Below are 18534 nucleotides of genomic sequence, written 5' to 3'. Positions count from 1 at the left end.
TACTCTTGGTTAATAGTTGTCCCTCACCTTTTTCTGCTCCCAGAGTTTGATGGGGTAGAAAAACTTAAACAAGGTAAAAAGAGATGCCTTAAAAAACCTGGCTTCCATGAGTATGGTAAAGGGCAGATTACAGTCTTTCCTTAAATTAGAAAATTAAACAGAAAGTAATACATGTCAAAGATCAAACAGGCAAGGAATAATCTGCTGCTGCAATTACTACCATCAGGGATTGGATCAGTTGATACTTTCCAAATACAATTTGACATCTCATAAAAATTACAGCTAAACCAACAGAAACTAATTTCTGTTTTTCACAGGTGTCTATCAGGTTATAAACACACCTAACTTATTGGTTGTAATAAATGCATAATGGAAGGATATAGTTTAATATAAGCCATAGACCTTCCGAATCACCTGTGAAAATAAACTGAAATGCAGTATTTCTGCCTGTCAGTAACAGTCCTTAAACATTTAGTGGCTTTTGAAAAATTAGATTTTTAGTGCTCTTTGACTGAAGTTTTTTTTTCATTCCCCTATGATCTAGATGAGAATGGTCTGTCTGGTCACAGAAGTGTTTCTCCCGGACTAGAAGCAGATCTCCTGACTTATTCCATTGATCTAAACAGTATTGGATAGAACCAAAAATTGTTTTTTCTTGATTTATTGAGATCACAGAACTATAGAAGCATTTAGGCTGGAAAAGAACTCTAAGATCAAGTGAATTATCAACCCAGAACTGCCAAATGTTTTTCTCAGTTGCTTTTGGATTGATTTTTTTTTTTTCATTTTTCATTTAAATAAACTTTTAGGAGTTTATTTCAATACCTTGATGCTACTCAGAGATTTTTAAAAAATCTTTGGAAAACTTCTGACATAATTTCAGATTGGCATGCACATGGTGCAATAATCACAGAATCATAGAATCATTAATGTTGGAAAACACCTCCAAGATCATCAGGTCCAACCTTTGACCAAACACTACCATGTCACTAAACCACAGCACTAAGTGCCATGTCCAGTCATTTCTTGAACACTTCCAGAGATGGTGACTCCACCACTTCCCTGGGCAGTCCATTCCAATGCTTAATCACCCTTTCAGTGAAGAAATTCTTTATGATGTCCAGCCTGACTCTCCCCGGCACAGCTTCAGGCTACTTACTCTTGTCCTCTTGCCGGTTGCCTGGGAGAAGAAAACAGCGCCCACCTGGCTACAACTTACGCTCAGGAAGTTGTAGAGACTGATAAGGTCTCCCCTCAGCCTCCTTTCTTCCAGGTTAAACAACCTCAGTTCCCGCAGCTTCTCCTCACAGGACTTACTTTATAGACTCTTCACCAGCTCTGTTGCCCTTCTCTGGACTTGCTCCAGCACCTCAATGACATTCTTGCAGTGAGGGGCCAAGAAGTGGACACAGAATTCAAGGTGAGGCCTCACCAGTGCCGAGTAGACAGGTACAATCATTGCCCTGGTCCTGCTGGCCACAATATTGGTGATCCAGGCCAGGATGCCATTGGCCTTCTTGGCCACCTGGGCACAGTGCTGGCTCACATTCAGCAGCTGTTGACCAGCATCCCATGTTCTTCTCTGCTCAGCAGTTTTCCCGGCACTCTTCCCCTTAGGCTGTAGCACTGAATGGGGTTGTTGTGATCCAAGTGAAGGACCTGCCACTTGGCCTTGAATCTCATGTCTCTGGCCTTTGGCCCGTACATCCAGAATGCACAGAAGCAGTGAAAAAAAAAAAAAAAGTAGACTTCCGATAACAAAAATTCTTGTAATGGGACAATATAGTTAAACACAAGTGTGTAATATTAAGTCAAAAAGTCGTGTTTTCACTCTAGCATACCCAGCTTTTCTTGATTAATTTCAGATATGCCTTTCCTTTATTGATAGTTCGTTCTAATAATAAGTAATAATAAAAGATACTTATCATTATTCTAATAATAAGTAATAATAAAAGAGAATGGTACAGTCTAGTTTTTATATAAGATTTATAGCATTTGAAATGCTGCACTATTTTATACAAAAGGACAAAAACTAACACATGTCAAGTATGAAGGAAATACAGAAGTCTAAATGAGATAGAACCAGAGTGTACTTTTGATCTTCATGATACTGTTGTCGGAGAATACATGAGTCACTTAGGATAAGATAAAATAAAATAGACCATGTCTGATCTGCTCATAGGAAAGCTGGAAAAAACTTAACATAACAAATATTGAGAAAAGTCAAAGTTATAACACAGGAAACATCTCTTAACACTACTTGAAACAACACTGGACACATGTTGGAAAGTAGGAAAGATAGAAAAATATTAGAGATCATATTTGGCTTTAAACTTTTGCTCTAGGCTGAAACATGGCATAGAAAATTTCAGCACAGTATGATCATTCTTTTGTAATTACTGAATTCAATGTAAATGACTCCCAAAACAAAACATCTTCCCTTAGAAACTTTCACATACTTTCAATCTTTCCCATTAGTTAAATATCATGTGGGGGTTTTTTCTATAAATGCTAAATTGTGAATGTCCTTCCTTAAACTTTTCAGTTCTAAGCAAAAAAAAAAAAACTATTAAAGAAAAAAAAAAGAGAGATTTTTTTCCCTGTATCTTAATAGATTTTATTTTCCTCAAGGAGAAAGATGTACAATCAAAAGTTTTAAAGTGACAATTTCCAAACATATTTGACTAGTTAATGTGGGCCAAGTTATATCTAAGGAAACATCTACACTGATGAAAAAGCAATAGAAATCTGAAGAAAAACTCAACATTTCTTACCAATTGCTCCTTCATTTTAGAAGCAAACTATTCTATCTTTCACGGTAGAATGGACATAATAAAGCCTATGTCCCTTAGCCCCTACTGATATGTACCGTCATGCTGTAACAGCACCCACCATGGGCTCCCAGAGAACACCAGAGCTGCTGGGAGATGATGAATATCTGCTCTCAGAGCAAGAGCTAATAGCAGTTACTGAGACAGGATACTGTTTTTCATAGAACCCCAGGTCTGCAGCCCCAAAAAAACCCTCATATGTTTGGAAACAGATGGAAACTGAGACTTGCAGAAAGAATTTTCTTATTAACATGATCTGTGTAAAATAATTAGAACCACTAAAATTCACAAAACGACTGCAAGAAAAAAAATAGAGATGACACAGCTATAAACAGTTAAACTTGAATAGTTTCTGCAAAGAAAATCCAAAATAAAGATGAAGCATCATATTAATTTCACCAAAAATATTGGGTAACATAAACCTGCATGGCTGCTACCATTTCCCTTCTTTTCCTTACTCTTTTCTGTCAATCCTTTGCCCTTGAGAGCAGGAAATCTGCTAATACATGGTGTAACCCTATTTCTATTTTGACATCATATTTGACCTTACAGCATGACTTCAACATATTTCAACTCATTTCAGCTGCACTAAAAAATCAACAATATCAACATTAAGCAAAGTCCTATGAGTGGATCAACTGGATCAGTACAAAAGATCCATTGTTTTTCTACTGGCACAATAATTTAATAGTAAGGAGTGCTTATCTTTTCATTGAGACTGAAATTCATTCTTGTTTAGACTAGTGTCTAAACTTGGCACATTGCACATATGCTATGGAAATTCCTTTTAAGCCCTATGAAGGATTTAGCGCTTTAGAGGGATGTAGGCAATTCATAAGCATCTGAAATTCACTTTAGAAACTTTAGACGTCCACTGTGGCACCAGTGCTGAGAGTCATTGAGTTACTGTTATGCAGCAGAATGTTAGAAACCTCACAGCCAAGGAAGAGATAGCTTCAAACAGCAAAGACACAGATGAGGCATATTACATTTTTTTTCAGTGGCAAAACACACTAAAAGTAGTTTGCGAAACCTAAAGTATGAGCAAAGAAACTTTGCTACCATGTGATTCACACTAGTAGTTTCAAAAAGTGCTTGAATTTGTTCAAAACATTTTGAAAAGCTTAACTGTGTATTGCTTGAGTTTATGCCAGTTCTGGTGATTGTGAAATTTTATCGTAAGCCTGTCCTATTCAAGTGGTATTGCAGAGCATCAGACGTGTTAATGATTTTAGAGTTGTGTCCAACAGAAATGAAATGTCATCAACCAAAGTTTGTTATTGGTTCACTAAAACTATCTTTTCTTATTTTTTGGTTAATCCTTTTTTAAAAGGAAACAGACAGAAAGTATAAAAGAAAAAACTGTAATTTAAACAACACAATCACCTAAAATAGCAGATAAAGAAAATAAAATTGCTTTCCCAAAGAACTGTTCTACAAATCACATCATGAAACTAGAGGGGGAAAAGGCTCTGTATGGGCAGAATAATCAAAGAAGTAAGTGTTGTAAAAATAATTAGCCCGCAGCCCACTCGGGGCTACTGAGAAATTCGCTACTGACCTATAACATGGAATACCTTTAAACACCTCTACTGTAATGCAAGGAAGAAGGCAAAGGCTGTTGAACTACCTGAGAAGTCTGGGAACTACCTATTAATTACAGTGGGTTATTAACTGTATATGTGCATAAACTAGATATGGTCTATACACTCACAAAACACAAATAAAGTCATAAACAAATAGCCATCAAATAATCAAAGAGCATTTTTCATCTGAGAATTACTAGTGCTAAGAAAGAAACAATATCTGACTTTAGTTGCAGCTCTAAATGATCTTTAAGAAGCACTGGTATTTGGATATTTTTCCCTAAAATATTTATCTTAGAAATTGAAATCAGTTTCAGTATCTGCCAAAAATGTTTAATAAGCTGCAAGATAGGGAAAAATATACTATTAAAATAGCAAAAAGTTTTGATTCCTCACAGTTACTTTTAAATCTAATTGGGACCAACTGGCCTCATTGCTTCTTATAAACTTAGCAATATATATTCAGAAAAAGAAATAAAAATGAACAGATGTTTCTCCTTAAAGAAATCAGACAAAGATTTTTCTTACACAATAAATCAGCTGCTAGTGGATTTCCAGGACACTGCTCCAGGCTAACTGTTTAGGTATGGCTTAAAAACCTGGTTTACCTCTGTGTGTATCCAAAACTGATAAAGTAGATTAAACTGTAAATGAACAGCAAACACCGAAGGGGGAATGAAAAGAGCCATGGGCAAGTTGAACATCTGAAAAACGAGAAAAAGATCATATATTAGATATATAATTGTAAACTCATGATAACATAATGAAGTACTACCTCAGGAGTGCAAACCACTGCACAATATACTTGCTTCTTCTAATATGTCCTTAATGTAGAAATTACACAGCATACATAGATACTGATCATTATACTACTACTAGATGAGACATAAATTGATCCAAAAGTGGTTTCCCAAAAGTCATACTGAGTAAGTAGAAAAATCAAGACAAGAACTCATAAATCCTGATATTAGATGTTTATTCTGTGTATTACATGGAGCAGACAGCATCATATCCTTGACATGAAGGGTTCACTTAAAGGGGAGAATTATCATAGAGTAAGCAAGGTGTGAATTTATAACACCATAGTTTTAACATCCAAACTCCCTACATGAGTACCATAAGGCTAAGGCCACTTAGCCTTAAGTTAATTATAAATTCTCACCCTAACTTTCCTATGGCATCTTCATTAAAGTGTGAGTCCTAAAACACGCTAGCATGAAAACAGTATCAGAAAACTTCTTACTTAGGAAACACTCTGGTATCTTACATACAGATTATCTTACTTAGGAAACACTCTGGTATCTTACATACAGATTAAGTCACAGGAATTCCACAATTAATTGTTTAACTGGCTGAGCAATAGAATAAAACTTCCAAGACCACCTTACATCAAAAGTCAATCTGCTTTCTTCAGAAAAAGGCTTATATTTTTCTTTTCCCTTGTACCTGACATTGTATTGTATCACCTGCAATTAAAATTTAATTCTTCTCTAAAATATTTTTCCTAAACCAAACAGTAGCAGAAGTATCTTTAAAACTTTAAATCTCTTTAGCACTCAGGGAAAATCTTTGTAGCAGACAAGAGATCCATGTGAAACATGGCAAAATTAGCAAAATCTGTTTCCAAATTCCTATTGTCCTTTTCACTAAAATCAAAACTTTAAACATCAGCGAAAGCAGTCTGATAGCCATGACAGGCCTCCTGAACCAGGAATTCCTTTAGTGTAGGTCTGGATGTAGCATTTAAAGACAATATTCTCTCAGTTTTAGTCAAAAGGTCTACTCAATAGGTAGATGTCCCACTGAGGCTCTGAAACAACTGTGCCCCATCCCTGTGATGTGATTGATGCTCTCAAGGAAGTCACCACAGTCATCACTGTGATGAACCAAGAAGGACTAAGGCCCTCAAATCTCAGCTTAGTCTGCTGGCTTCAACACCAGACAAGGTCTGAAGCACTAGGATAAAACCCTATAGACTTTGCAGGATCACCTGGTAGGGTTGGGACAGTTGTAAAACTACACTCAAAGACTTCATGGATCACAGCTGCCCCACAAATGACACATGGGGTGTGTTTCTGGCTGAATGTCTTGGAAGTTGTTTTCCAAGACTTAAAGGAATTAAAAGGTAGTAGAAGAATACTGAGCTTCTGGAACTTAGGAGAAATGAAGTAAACAGCTATTTTGTTTTAATCACTCTGATCCTCAAAGGCTGATGTGTTTGCCTAGCATTTATAAAACAAAAAAGGAAGCAAACTATACTTGGAAAATGAAATTTGGGCATTCAATCCATAAGAATCACTCAGCCTAAGCAAACTCACAAAAAAACCACAGCAACTCTTATGTAGAGTGGGAGCTGGTAAATGCCATCGGGGGGGGGGGGGAGGGGCATTTAGGAATGAAATTCTGGAGTAGAGGTAGAGTAGAGGTATATAAGAATTAAAAAACACAGATCAGACTGGCTTGTGCAGAAGACTACTAAACAGAAGAGTGACTTTAAAATCCACAAATCTCCATGCTCTTAAACAGAAATGTAGTGCAAAATTCCCAGTACTTCAAAAGAAATGCTCTAAACACTGGTATTAAGTCAATCTCTTTTCTGAGTTCCTTCTTCCTCCTTCCTCTAATCTGTACCACCTCAGTAATTAATTGCTAAAAGATATCAAAAAAACCCCAACACTGAGAGATATTTGTCCCACAACAATCAGAGGGTTGGCATGTTTTTTCTCAAAGGTTATCTTACATAGAAGACAACACAACAGGACACACAGCCACATTTTTGTAAAGCTACTTCAGTTTTCTCCTATTATTGATTGTACCAGTGTAATTGCATGATAACAGCAGGAATTTTTTTTTAAAGTAATGGAGAGGACGTTGATTAAAAAAGGAAAAAAACCCACCCACACAAAAAAAACCCAGATGGTTTTCAGATTATTAATGGAAATGGTTGCAGGATTGAAAGTAGGGTTAAAAAACTATGCACTTTTCCCCTAAAAATATCAGAGGCAATTTGGTGGTATTTACAGATGATTCAGAGGAGAAGGAAGGATCATCTTCATATTTATTTTCTAACCTGCTTTTCACTAGAATTTCCTTGCTAAGTCATGAGATGAAGGAAATTTTATGTAAATCTACAGGTAAATTTGAGATTGACAAAGGAGTATGCTTTCCTAACTGCCTCACATTTCCTTGCAATGTAAGCTTTATTTTGCACAGAAAGGATTACAAAGATCATTTACAGAAGTGGAACCCTTAGGGAGGAATGAAAACCATACAAAGATTCATTTCTACTATTTGTGGTTCTGCTGAAACAAGATCAGTGTCAGAAAAAAAGAAATCATTAAATAGTTTTTCCCTGGAAATGTCAATTCACCAAATCAAAACATTTTATGAGAATATACCAACTTTCACTAATCTGTAGAGGAAAAGCTTTCCTGGCTCCAAGATGGAATTTTGGGTCAAAACTGCAGAAAAACGTTTATTACACTCACAGATCTTTTCCAACTTGTGGATTCAGCAGCAGACATTGAGAAAGTGCCACAATAGTTGACGGGAAAGGCACCCAGTGAGAGCGGAGAGGAATTTTTCATATGGAGCTGCTGCACTGCAGCTCTGCCTCCACGCCGAAGGCATTGCCCCTTGGGAAGACTGAATGTCCACTGCACACTCTCCGGTGGGGGCATCTCTACCTTTCTCCCTTTTATTTGTAAGTAAAAGCTTATAAACGCTTCCACTACAGAAAGGGAAAGAATTGAAACTCCTGAGGTCTAGCAGGATCGCTGAGTTTCCTGCACCAAGCCCCTCCACTTCCTCGCTGGGTCTCTGGGGCCACCTGCTGATGCAGCCACGGAGGGTCTGCAGGGGCGGGGGGGGCTGCAGGACCGCTGCTGAGAACTAGTTTGTGTGGGCATGAACTTGTGTGAGGAATCTGCAGGGGTTAAAGACAAGGATAAAAAAAAACCACATCCCTTGCAGTCTTGACAGACTCCTCAGTAGACAAGTGAACTTCTGACTGCTGAAAAGAACTGCGTTACCTCTTCCCTTTCCAGATTTATACATAGATACTTCCCCTGCTTTTATACCAAGGCATTATTCAACACTTTATCTAAATGTATACTCTTAAGCTATCAAATTATTATGAATCTTACCCTTGGAGGAAAGTTGAGAACTGGTACTCAAAACATTAAATCAGAGTTTTCAAGGTGCACGTCCAAATCTCTCCTTTCACAACTGCACTTTGACTGTTTCATCGTTTATATATTCATTTACATAGCATTATCTTGCATTAGCTTGCTATTTTCTTCTTAAAAAAAATATATATTTTTTCTATGTCTTTTTCCCACAAAATGGGCTTCAACACAATCTTTTAATCTTCACAGTAGATTTGTTTCCCTATAGCCCCTCCACTGGAGAAACAGAAACACTGTGTATGCAAAATGAAGCACTGCACGTTTGGTTCCAAATTCAGGAGTACATCTCACACCACTGATTGTCAAGCACATTTTGCAATTCTCTTTCACTTCACATCTTTTCTATCAGTTTGAGCACAATCCACATAGATTAATATGCTGATTTATTTATCTTACAGTGTTTAACTTAAAACACGACAGAGCTGGCAGTAGAACAGTCCCACAATCCCACACCCTCCACCACAACTTTCTCACAGCCTCCACAAAATTGAATGTCAAACTGCATTCAACAACATAGTACAATACATATTCAACAACTAGATCATTCTCAGAGAGTAACTAAAGGCTTTGCTGAGTTTCGGCTTCAAGGCAGATCCATCCACGGTATTGGACAAGTCTGGCAATCCAAAAATAGAAGTTTGGTAAGAATTAGCAAGAACTGTGATCATGCACAGTAAGGTTTTGCAGGAAGAAAACTGGCATATGTCTCAAAAGTTCTGGGAGGAGGAAAAACAGTATTTACACTAACCACATGTTTTGGCTAATACGAAATATTTGGTGAAAAAAATACTGCACACAAAAGTACAATGTATTCCTAGGCTTATTTCCTTAGCACAAAGCAAATGAGTTTTCAGTGCACATATATTATTTGCCAAGTGCCACCAGTGCGGTCCTGAGGACGGTCTTTGGAATCCAAGGTGGCCAGACATCTTGGTCTTCCTGAATATTTTATGCTTTCTGAGCTATCATCCTCCAAATCATGCAGACAGACAAAGTGCTCATGCACCCATCCATATGTACACAAGGCTTTTTGTCTTTTTTTGAATTACTGTTTTTGTTAAGCATTTGCACATATGGTCCCAAATGGTAAATGGCCAAAGGTTAAATCTTTAACATAGCAGTATTTAAAGAGGAAGCAGAGTTGTCACAAAGATGCATCCCTTCCACTCTTGTTCATTACAGTAATTTAAATTTTAGGTACTCTGACTAACATCAGATGATTATTTACTAAATAAATAAACAACAAGGATTTATATAGAAGACTTTAAGAAACAAATCTAAAAAATAGTACTGCTTCACGATTTTCAGAAGAACTAACCATTTTCTTGTAACCTAGTACTTTTAACTAATTTAATGATACGCACTGAAAACAGTTACCAAAACAGGCTAAGTCCATGTTCAGTTATGTAAGCATAAATCCAGACTAACTTTACTGAAGTTAAAGGAGTTATACTGGATTTGCATGTGTGAGCACACATTCTTGACTTTGAGTCACTTGCTCACATGCTGGATGTAGAGATTGCCAGAGGACTGTGGGTTTCCTTCACCACCCATATTATGCCTCATTGGAGAGTATATACATGTAAATATATAATTATAGGCATATATTTATATATGCGAATACACAATATTCCTTTTGAATGCTAATTCTTAAAATTCAAACTTCAAAGTTATTCTTTTTAAATAAGAAACAACAACCAGACAAAATACAATCTGAAAAAAAAAAAAAACAGAGTTGAAAGAGAACATGAGAGCACAACTGAGGAAATCAGCAGATATCCTGGGCCCAGAACTAAACCCTAAATATCATGTTACATTTATGAATGCATTTGGAAATATACATTTTTAAATCTGTAAATGAATACTCAATTTATATTGCATGTGTACACAGCTCACCATTTCAAATACCTTATATCTGAAATAACACTAGGTAAAAGTAGTGACATACTGCCCTTAAATACTTAAATAGAGTACTGACATGACATGAATGAGCAGGGACAAATAAATACATTTGTATGTCCAGATCAATTTTTAACAAGTATTTCTCTCCCTGATTCTTTCAGTTATACAGACATATTCTCAAGTAGTTACATTATACTCTGTTCTTCCTGTACTTATACACGAATAATTGAATGAAAAAAATTCCCCATTCTACTCATAAAGTTATGAAAATATAAATGCAGGTTTATATAGTTAGCCTTCTTTAACTTAAGTACTGTAGAAGTTTTCAAGTTTTTTGTACAAACATTAGTGGATATATTTTTATGCTTATGATTCTCAGATTCTTCAGTTTCACCTTCTGTGCTTTGATTGTCAAACATCTTTAAATTATGTTTTTCTTTGAAGGAAAATAAACACTATGCTTTCACCTTTACTAAATATTGTTGATACTGTCTGACAAATATTCTGCAACTTACCCAGGAGGTGTACTTCTGCAGTACAGATTGTCTCAAGGCTGTGAATAAGTTGTAGTCTTCAGAACTATGGTGTACTTGGTGCGCAGCCCATATTATATTAACCTCTGCAAAACAAATAATTTCTAATGAGGTTTTTACTAGAGAAAAAAAGCAACGTTTGTTTCCCAAGGCCTATTTTCTTAAGCTAAAAGCAACTAAGCCCCCAATTTACACTTTGCTATTTTAGCATTTTATAGCAGATAATAAAGCCCAACAGTCAAAGCTGAGTTTGGGTAGGCTGGGTTACTTGTCTGTCAGTGGACACAAGTCAGCGTGAATTTCACGCTGAGGAAGACGAGGCTGTGGCAAGAACTAAAATCATTGCAGGCAGAGCAGAAGGATGTGTGAGACGAGAATTAAATAGCAAGAAAGCCTGAGCTGAGTCCTGATAACACGAATCAATAGGAGCTGTGTTACAGGATTCAGAGAGACAAGGACTGAGGATGCTCTCATGACCACATTTGTTATATTTCAAGACTAAAAGGGGACACAAAATGTTCTAAAAGTCTTCTGCATCAAATTTAAACAAATTAACTGGTGTCAGCTTTTATGCTGACATTTTTCTGGAATGCATGAATCTTCAACCCACTTGTACCACAGATCACAAAACACTAGTGACAGACGGAAAAACAAGCAGATGGTGCTGGGAACCCTTGACCCAGCCAAAAGAGAGAAGTAGTTCTATTGTTACAGTTAAATAAAAAGATTGTTAGAATAAGGGCAAAACCAGTGTTAGCCCTGTCCTCTGAAGGCATGACATCTATAATGTGCTGAAGTGAAGAATACTTCAAAATCCTGATCATATTTCAAGGCATTTTCTCATTTAAGTGCAGATCTGGTTGGCCTCTCTGCACTGTACAGTGTAAGTATAGTGATATCTGGCCAGTCTGAAGTGGCAAGACAGACAGACGTTAGGACAAAAATATTCATGGCCACCTTAATCACAGGAAAAGAGAAAGAGTTGTGTAGTCAGTGCAGCCCAAATAGTGCCTATTTAGCATAAACCTACCTTTAAGATCTCATGTATTTCAAGGGATGAAGTATACACAAAGCTTGATTACAGAAATTACAAGTGGACTGGCTGTCTGCCAGCTGGACACTCCCATTGCCACTGACTTGTTTCACCAGAGCCATTAGAGAAGTGTATTGGGAGGATATTAGAATCACACTCACAGAACGATCTTATAAGGTGTATTTAAAAGTCCTGAAATTGTCTGGTGCCAAGTTTACATCAAATAGTTTAGGTCTGTCGATTAACATGCACTTGCAATGTAAAGTAATGCCAAAAAGTCCACTTAATGAATCTCAAGGTATCTTCACCATTTCAGGGGTCTAGACAGTCTTGTCACAGGAGGTAACAGTCTTGTGCACTGCTAGAAACTGAGAATTTTAAATCTAATTAATTTTGACAAATTAGTAATTTACATGAAAACATTTTTAAATGTCCTCTAAGTCCTTGAAAATACTTACAATTGCTGAAATAAATCTGTAATTTCAACTATCACAAAATACTTAACACTGAATCTGAGAATTCTTTCTTCTTTAAATGTATTTGTTCCTGAAGGAAGAAGTGTTCAGTATATCAAGAATTAATGATACCTCTCCAAAAAAACCTCCAACATCATCTCAGTGCATCTCTGCCTAATAAGTTCATTAGGAAATTAATTATTCAGGTGAGCTTTAGTATTCAATAATAATTTGTATTTGAAATGTTTCCCAAGACTTCAACAGAAGCTAAATGAGTGAACAAAGCATCTGAAAAGGTGGAGGTTAAAGACCTGTCTCCTTAGTTGTTTTAAAAGCATTTACTTCCTATCACAAACTGTGTGTAACACAAGACTCCACTCAATGAAGTACAGCTGTTCAAACAGGGTACAGTAACTGGATCTTTCTCCTTTCCCTCAGTCATTTTTCAGCATTATGAGAAGTTCAAGGAAGGGAATCTATGATGATTTTTACAGTCTACTTTCATTGTAGTTAAGGTCAAATGGTTTTCAAAATGAATTACTAAAAAGGCATTTTATTAGGATTCATTTTTCAGTTAAACTGCCTCTTACACTAACAAGTATATGGAATAAGGTAACTGAATATTGGTAAAATGTTAGCCTTTCAGATGTGCGAGTCAGCTTAAATGATCTATCATTCAAAAATATACCACAGGAATATTAGGGACATAAACAAACAATTCTGCCACAAGTACTTTAACTGCTAAAGCTATTTCTGACTTCTGTTACAGCTAAGTGAATTAAATCTTGCTTCTTAATCCTTTTCTTGATGACACCAATGGCAGAGACTACATTAAATTCCTTTTCAAAACAGGCAGAATTGATGATTGGAAATAATTTTTGTATTAAAAATTTATCTGAAGAAACTGATCATCAATAACTTTTTATTTGAAGCAAAAGAATAACATCATGAAAAAGTGTGAAATAGATCACCCCAAAACTCAGTCTGTAACCATTAGCACATTAAAAATATTACAATCATAATGCCTAGAAGACATCTCTCAAATGCGAGAAACAGACCAAGCATTCTTCAAGGAATACCACTGAGTGCTCACCAACTACCCACAACAGAAACAAAATTTTATATGTCTGTAGAAGAGCTGTGGTTTCACTTTTTCATACCTAAAGATGATAACTTGAAAGCAGATGACAAAAATTATTTGAAGAATGATGAAATCATAAAAGACTCTCTCACATGCACTTTTTCATATGTATTATTACATAATGCCCAATAAAGAGATCAAGATAGATACAAACAATTCCAACACAGATTTAAAAAAAAAAAATCAATGCAGAAAATAGGAAGTATTACTGAATTTTATAGAACTCTCCAGTCAAATTCTACTGTAAGGTCACAGAAAAAAATTAAGTGATGGAATTAGAGAAGCCACCAAGACAATGCTTTAATGGAATTTTTGTTGTTTCATGATTCAAACTTGATTGGTAAATACAATTTAAAAACCAGATAACCACAATACAGTTATGCACAAACCCCCTATTTTTAATTCAGGAGAGTGAACATCACAGAATCATAGGATAATACGGGCTAGAGAGAAACACAGGAGGTCTCTAGTCCAACCTCCTACTCACAACAGGATCAGCTTTAAGTTCCTGAGTACTACACCCAGATAGTCTCGGAAAACTTCTGCATCTTCTGCTGTTATGAAGAACTATAACTGAAGATAAAAGGGGCATTTCCTTTTCATGTACTTGTGAGGAAAGTTATACAAATCATAACCTAGCACAGCAAGGACCTCCTTTCCTTGTGTGGTGTTCCCCAGATTCCTGTTAACAGATGGAGACCTGACGAACTATTTGCATCTTGCTACTGGAGTTAATTGTTGCTTCATACATTATTATTATTATTACCACTGTAGTGGGGTTTTTCCACCACCCAATTTAAACTGTAAAAGAATTAGTATGTAATCACAACAGAGAATAAATGAGGCCATGTAGCTTGGTGAGGAAGGAAAGAAAATTGGTGCTACACAGAAATTGCTCAATGATGGACAGGCCCTCAGTTTTTACTCTAGCTTTTTCAGTCTCTAGGAAGTTGTCCCAGAGTCAGACTGGCAGTTGGTAAAATCAGTGGCTCCAAGCAGTTGAGAGATTTGTATCTTTAAACTAATTCTAAAAGGAAAAGAAGATTTGTCATTTTAGCATTAGTTCAATATATGAATTCTGTTGTTATAGGAAAGAAAATAAGAAGCTGAGAGAAGTGGTCTGAAGAAGTACAGGCTTTGAGGGAACTTAACAGTAGCCTTGTAGCACTGGCTATCAAGAAGCTCGAGCCAAGCTTTTTGGAGCAGTCCCACTTTATCTTCTTTTCTGAGTTTTCCTAAATGAAGGTAGACTATTGATGTTAGTCTCCTTTTTCTTCCTTCTCTCCTCCTCCTAACTAATAAATAAAATGTAATGTTTCACACGCTTTCACAATCATAGTGGTAACGCAACCTATGATTTTACTTAGCCTTTTTTTTTTATTATTTCAAATTACTTTTTCATTACTTCTGAAGTCCCTTTCTATGAGTCTCCAATACAGATCCAATGCCTGGGCCATATTTCACTACTTCTGAAATATTTCCTTTGTGGTAGTAGAAAATTGTCATCATGCACATAAGATTCCTCTTTAAGAATGCATAGTAGAGAGAGGTCAAAATGAGACTTTTTTTTGGTTAATTTCTGTAATTATAAGTAATTTGAACAGGCCAATACATTTTGGTCAACAAGAGAGAAAATGTGTGCCAAAAAAACCCTGCAGTCATTTCAAAGAGTGATGTCAATGAAAGCAGCCATTTTACAAAATCCTCAAAATCAGTAAAATGGTAAAGGTTGGATGGATCTTGAGTGAATAAAAAAGATTAGATAAGACCTTTTAATTAAAATATGTGGTTTCTATGCATACAGCCTTATAAGACCTGGCACTAAAGTAATATGGAAAAAAATACAGATGATGAATTATGCAAAGTTTCCATTCTCTTTCAGTCAATACTAACTGTACCTAGGAGAACAGGTGAAAGTTTCCCTTCAGTATCTACTTAAACAGAGCCTTCAGTTTTGCTATGCTTGCTATCTTTTAAAAGACTAGATACCTTTAGCATTCAGTGAGGAATGGAACTACAATTTATCTAGCCTGAAACTTAAAAGATAGCAAAATTACATTTACTATGCTATGGATTACCACATTACAATGAAGTCCATAAAGCCAAGCATATGGCAAAGAACTCCCTTGCCCATGGTGTGGTCCCCACTGACCCCAGTGTGTAATCTGCTGCTTCTTACAGCAGCTGTAACCTGTAGGGTTTCAGAAGCAAAAAAGGGATCATCTCATGGGTCTACTTCTCTCCAGTCAGATTTACTAGAAACCCCAGGACAACCAAGGAAAGGAAAATGGCGTAGAAGGTAAATTTTTCAGTCATTCCTTTTCTATGCATTTCAACTGTCCCTATAAAGATAAAACAGTGAAAAATACATAGTATTTATATAAATAATTTACCTGCTAAGCTATTAGCTTTTGTTATCCACAAAAAACTCTGTGTGATTACTCACTACCCTCCTGCCTTGTTCTAATTGATTTGTTCACAGAATCATTGAATTCCCTGAGTTGGAAGGGACCCACAAGGATCATCAAGTCCAACTCCTGACCCTGCACAGAACAGCCCCCAGAGTCACACCATGTGCCTGAGAGCATCGTCCAAACGCTTCTTGAACTCCGTCAGGCTTGGTGCTGTGACCACTTCCCTGGGGAGCCTGTTCCAATGCCCAACCACCTTCTGGATGAACCAGCTTTCCTAATAGCCAATCTAAACCTTCCCTGACACAGCTTCATACCATTCCCTCAGGTCCTGTCACTGATCTCACCACAGAGAAGGGATCAGTGCCTGCCCCTCCTCTTCCCTCATGAGGAATTTGTAGACTGTGACGTTTCCCTTAAACCTCCTCTTCTCCAGGCTGAACAAGCCAAGTGACCTCAGCTCCTCATATGGCTTCCCCTCTAGGCTGTTTACTATCTTTGAAGCCCTCCTTTGGACACTTTCTGATAGCTTAATATCTTTCTTACACTGTAGTGACCAAACTGCACACAATATTCAAAGTGAGGCCACTCCAGTGCAGAGCAGAGCGGGACAATCACCTCCCTCAACCAGCTGGTGATGCTTTGCCTGATGCACCCTAGAATACAGTTGGCCCTCCTGGTTGCCAGGGCACTTCAGACTCATGTTCAACTTGCTGTTGACCAGGAGCCCCAGATCCATTTCCAGGTTCTTATTACCCAGTCTGTACATACATCCAAGGTTGTTCAGTTCCAGGTGCAGAATCCGGCACTGTCTTTGTTTAACTTCATGTGCTTGGTGATTGCCAAGCCCTCTAACTTGTCTAGGTCTCTCTGCAGGACCTCTCTGCCTTCGAGGGAGTCAACAGCTTCTCCCAATTTAGTGCTCAGTTGATGCTTTTTAAGAATTTGAATAAATCTCTTCTCATGTAGAGCTTTTTCACAGAATCTCATTCCCTGATGGATTCTACACTTGCACTGGGTGAACAAACACTGAGATAGAACACCATCTAAACTTTGTTACTGGAAAGGACAACTACCAGATTTTTTTCTAAGAAAAGTTGGCTAAAAACTGCATTTTGGGACCCAGAGTGGATGTCTTTATTAAAATTCCGAAGTAACCCTAGATTCCGTTCTACCTCGCAGTAAAAACAGAAATCTACCTACACAAATTATTTATAATCTCCACAACAGAAGTAGATATGATCTGTATGTAACCTCCCTGTTCAGTCTCTTGTGGTGTAGCCCCTCTTTTGTGAGTCTTCTGAGACAATTTTGCTTTATGTTTTTTGTTTTAGTGTTGTTCAGTCAGAGTTGCAGGATAGGTGGTTTGCCAGAAGGCTTTGCTTCCTGCTTATTAGAAATATAATTCTTTAGGAAAAATTCTTTCCTCAGTTACGTTAGTAGAGCTGTGCGGGTTTAATGAGAACAGGATTAGATCCAAGGAATTTATCTGGAAGGCTCTGTTATATACCACACACTAAGAAGCATGTATACAGGGAAATGTACATCTTTTTTTTGCTTTGTTTTGGTTTTTTGTGTGTTTTTTTTTAATAAGACACATTTTTCTTATATTGTGGCATTGGTTAAAGTGAGTGTTAGCAGTTTGTATTCCCAAGACGATCACATATGTAAATCAAAAGATTGGCTGTAAGGAGATCTGAGTTCAAGTGGTGAATTAGATTTGATTCACTATAGACCTTCCAACAATTTTCTTAACTTTCTTCTTCTTTTTATTGAGAAGCACGTATCACTGCATGTCCTTGACAGAGACTAGTTCTCAAAATTTCGGCAGTAGGAGTTCCACCATTGTTTGAAATACATTAGCCATTGCTCACAGAGCAATTGGTGTGTCAGGAGAAATGAACAACTCAGAAGCATCTTTTCAGCCTCAGTATTATCTAGTCTTCTTTGGTCATTTTGCAATGAAATACATATTGCACTACCCAGGTAATGCCAGGATAGGCAATCATACAGCACATTACAAAGCCAGTCTCAAGGAGAAAATAATGCTACCATGAGACACTCGGCATCCTACATAATCATAATCCAGTAGCTTAATTAGGAGATTTCACATTCAGCATGTGATTCATCTGTGCTCCAAGATGTGATTTTTTGAGCTTTGTTCAGGACTATCTCTGTTTTTCAGCCCTCTTCTTACGTTACTGTATGCAGTCAGTAAATTATTTAGTGAGTGGGCTAACTTGTAATCAAGTAATACATGGTATATGCTCCCATGCCTTAAAAGCCAAAAATTGGAGAAACCTTCTACAAAACCTCCCTCCAGAATCTATGCACAAGCCAAAACCTCCTGCTTGATCTGCTGCCATACCATTTGAAAACACAAATCTGCTCCCACACAAAAAAATCCACAATAAGATCTGCAAAACTTAAGTTGAAGAATGGTCTAGGGAAACGT

General features: G+C 36.9%; 1 protein-coding gene across 1 annotated transcript in view; it reads right to left on the bottom strand.

Annotated features, from left to right (window-relative positions):
* AGMO (alkylglycerol monooxygenase) overlaps positions 1–18534 on the bottom strand; it is a 188987-nt gene that overhangs the window by 99475 nt on the left and 70978 nt on the right. The window contains exons 4-5 of the mRNA XM_032708002.1: positions 11022–11125; positions 5026–5121 (exon numbers count right to left, since the gene is read on the bottom strand). Coding sequence (XP_032563893.1) covers positions 5026–5121; positions 11022–11125 — 200 coding nt within the window. The remainder of the gene's footprint in view (positions 1–5025; positions 5122–11021; positions 11126–18534) is intronic.

The sequence above is a fragment of the Chiroxiphia lanceolata genome, chromosome 1 (genome assembly GCF_009829145.1).
Source record: "Chiroxiphia lanceolata isolate bChiLan1 chromosome 1, bChiLan1.pri, whole genome shotgun sequence".
Lineage (NCBI taxonomy): Eukaryota > Metazoa > Chordata > Aves > Passeriformes > Pipridae > Chiroxiphia > Chiroxiphia lanceolata.
The sequence above is the reverse complement of the archived record's forward strand: the minus strand, read 5'-3'. Positions and strand labels throughout refer to the sequence as shown.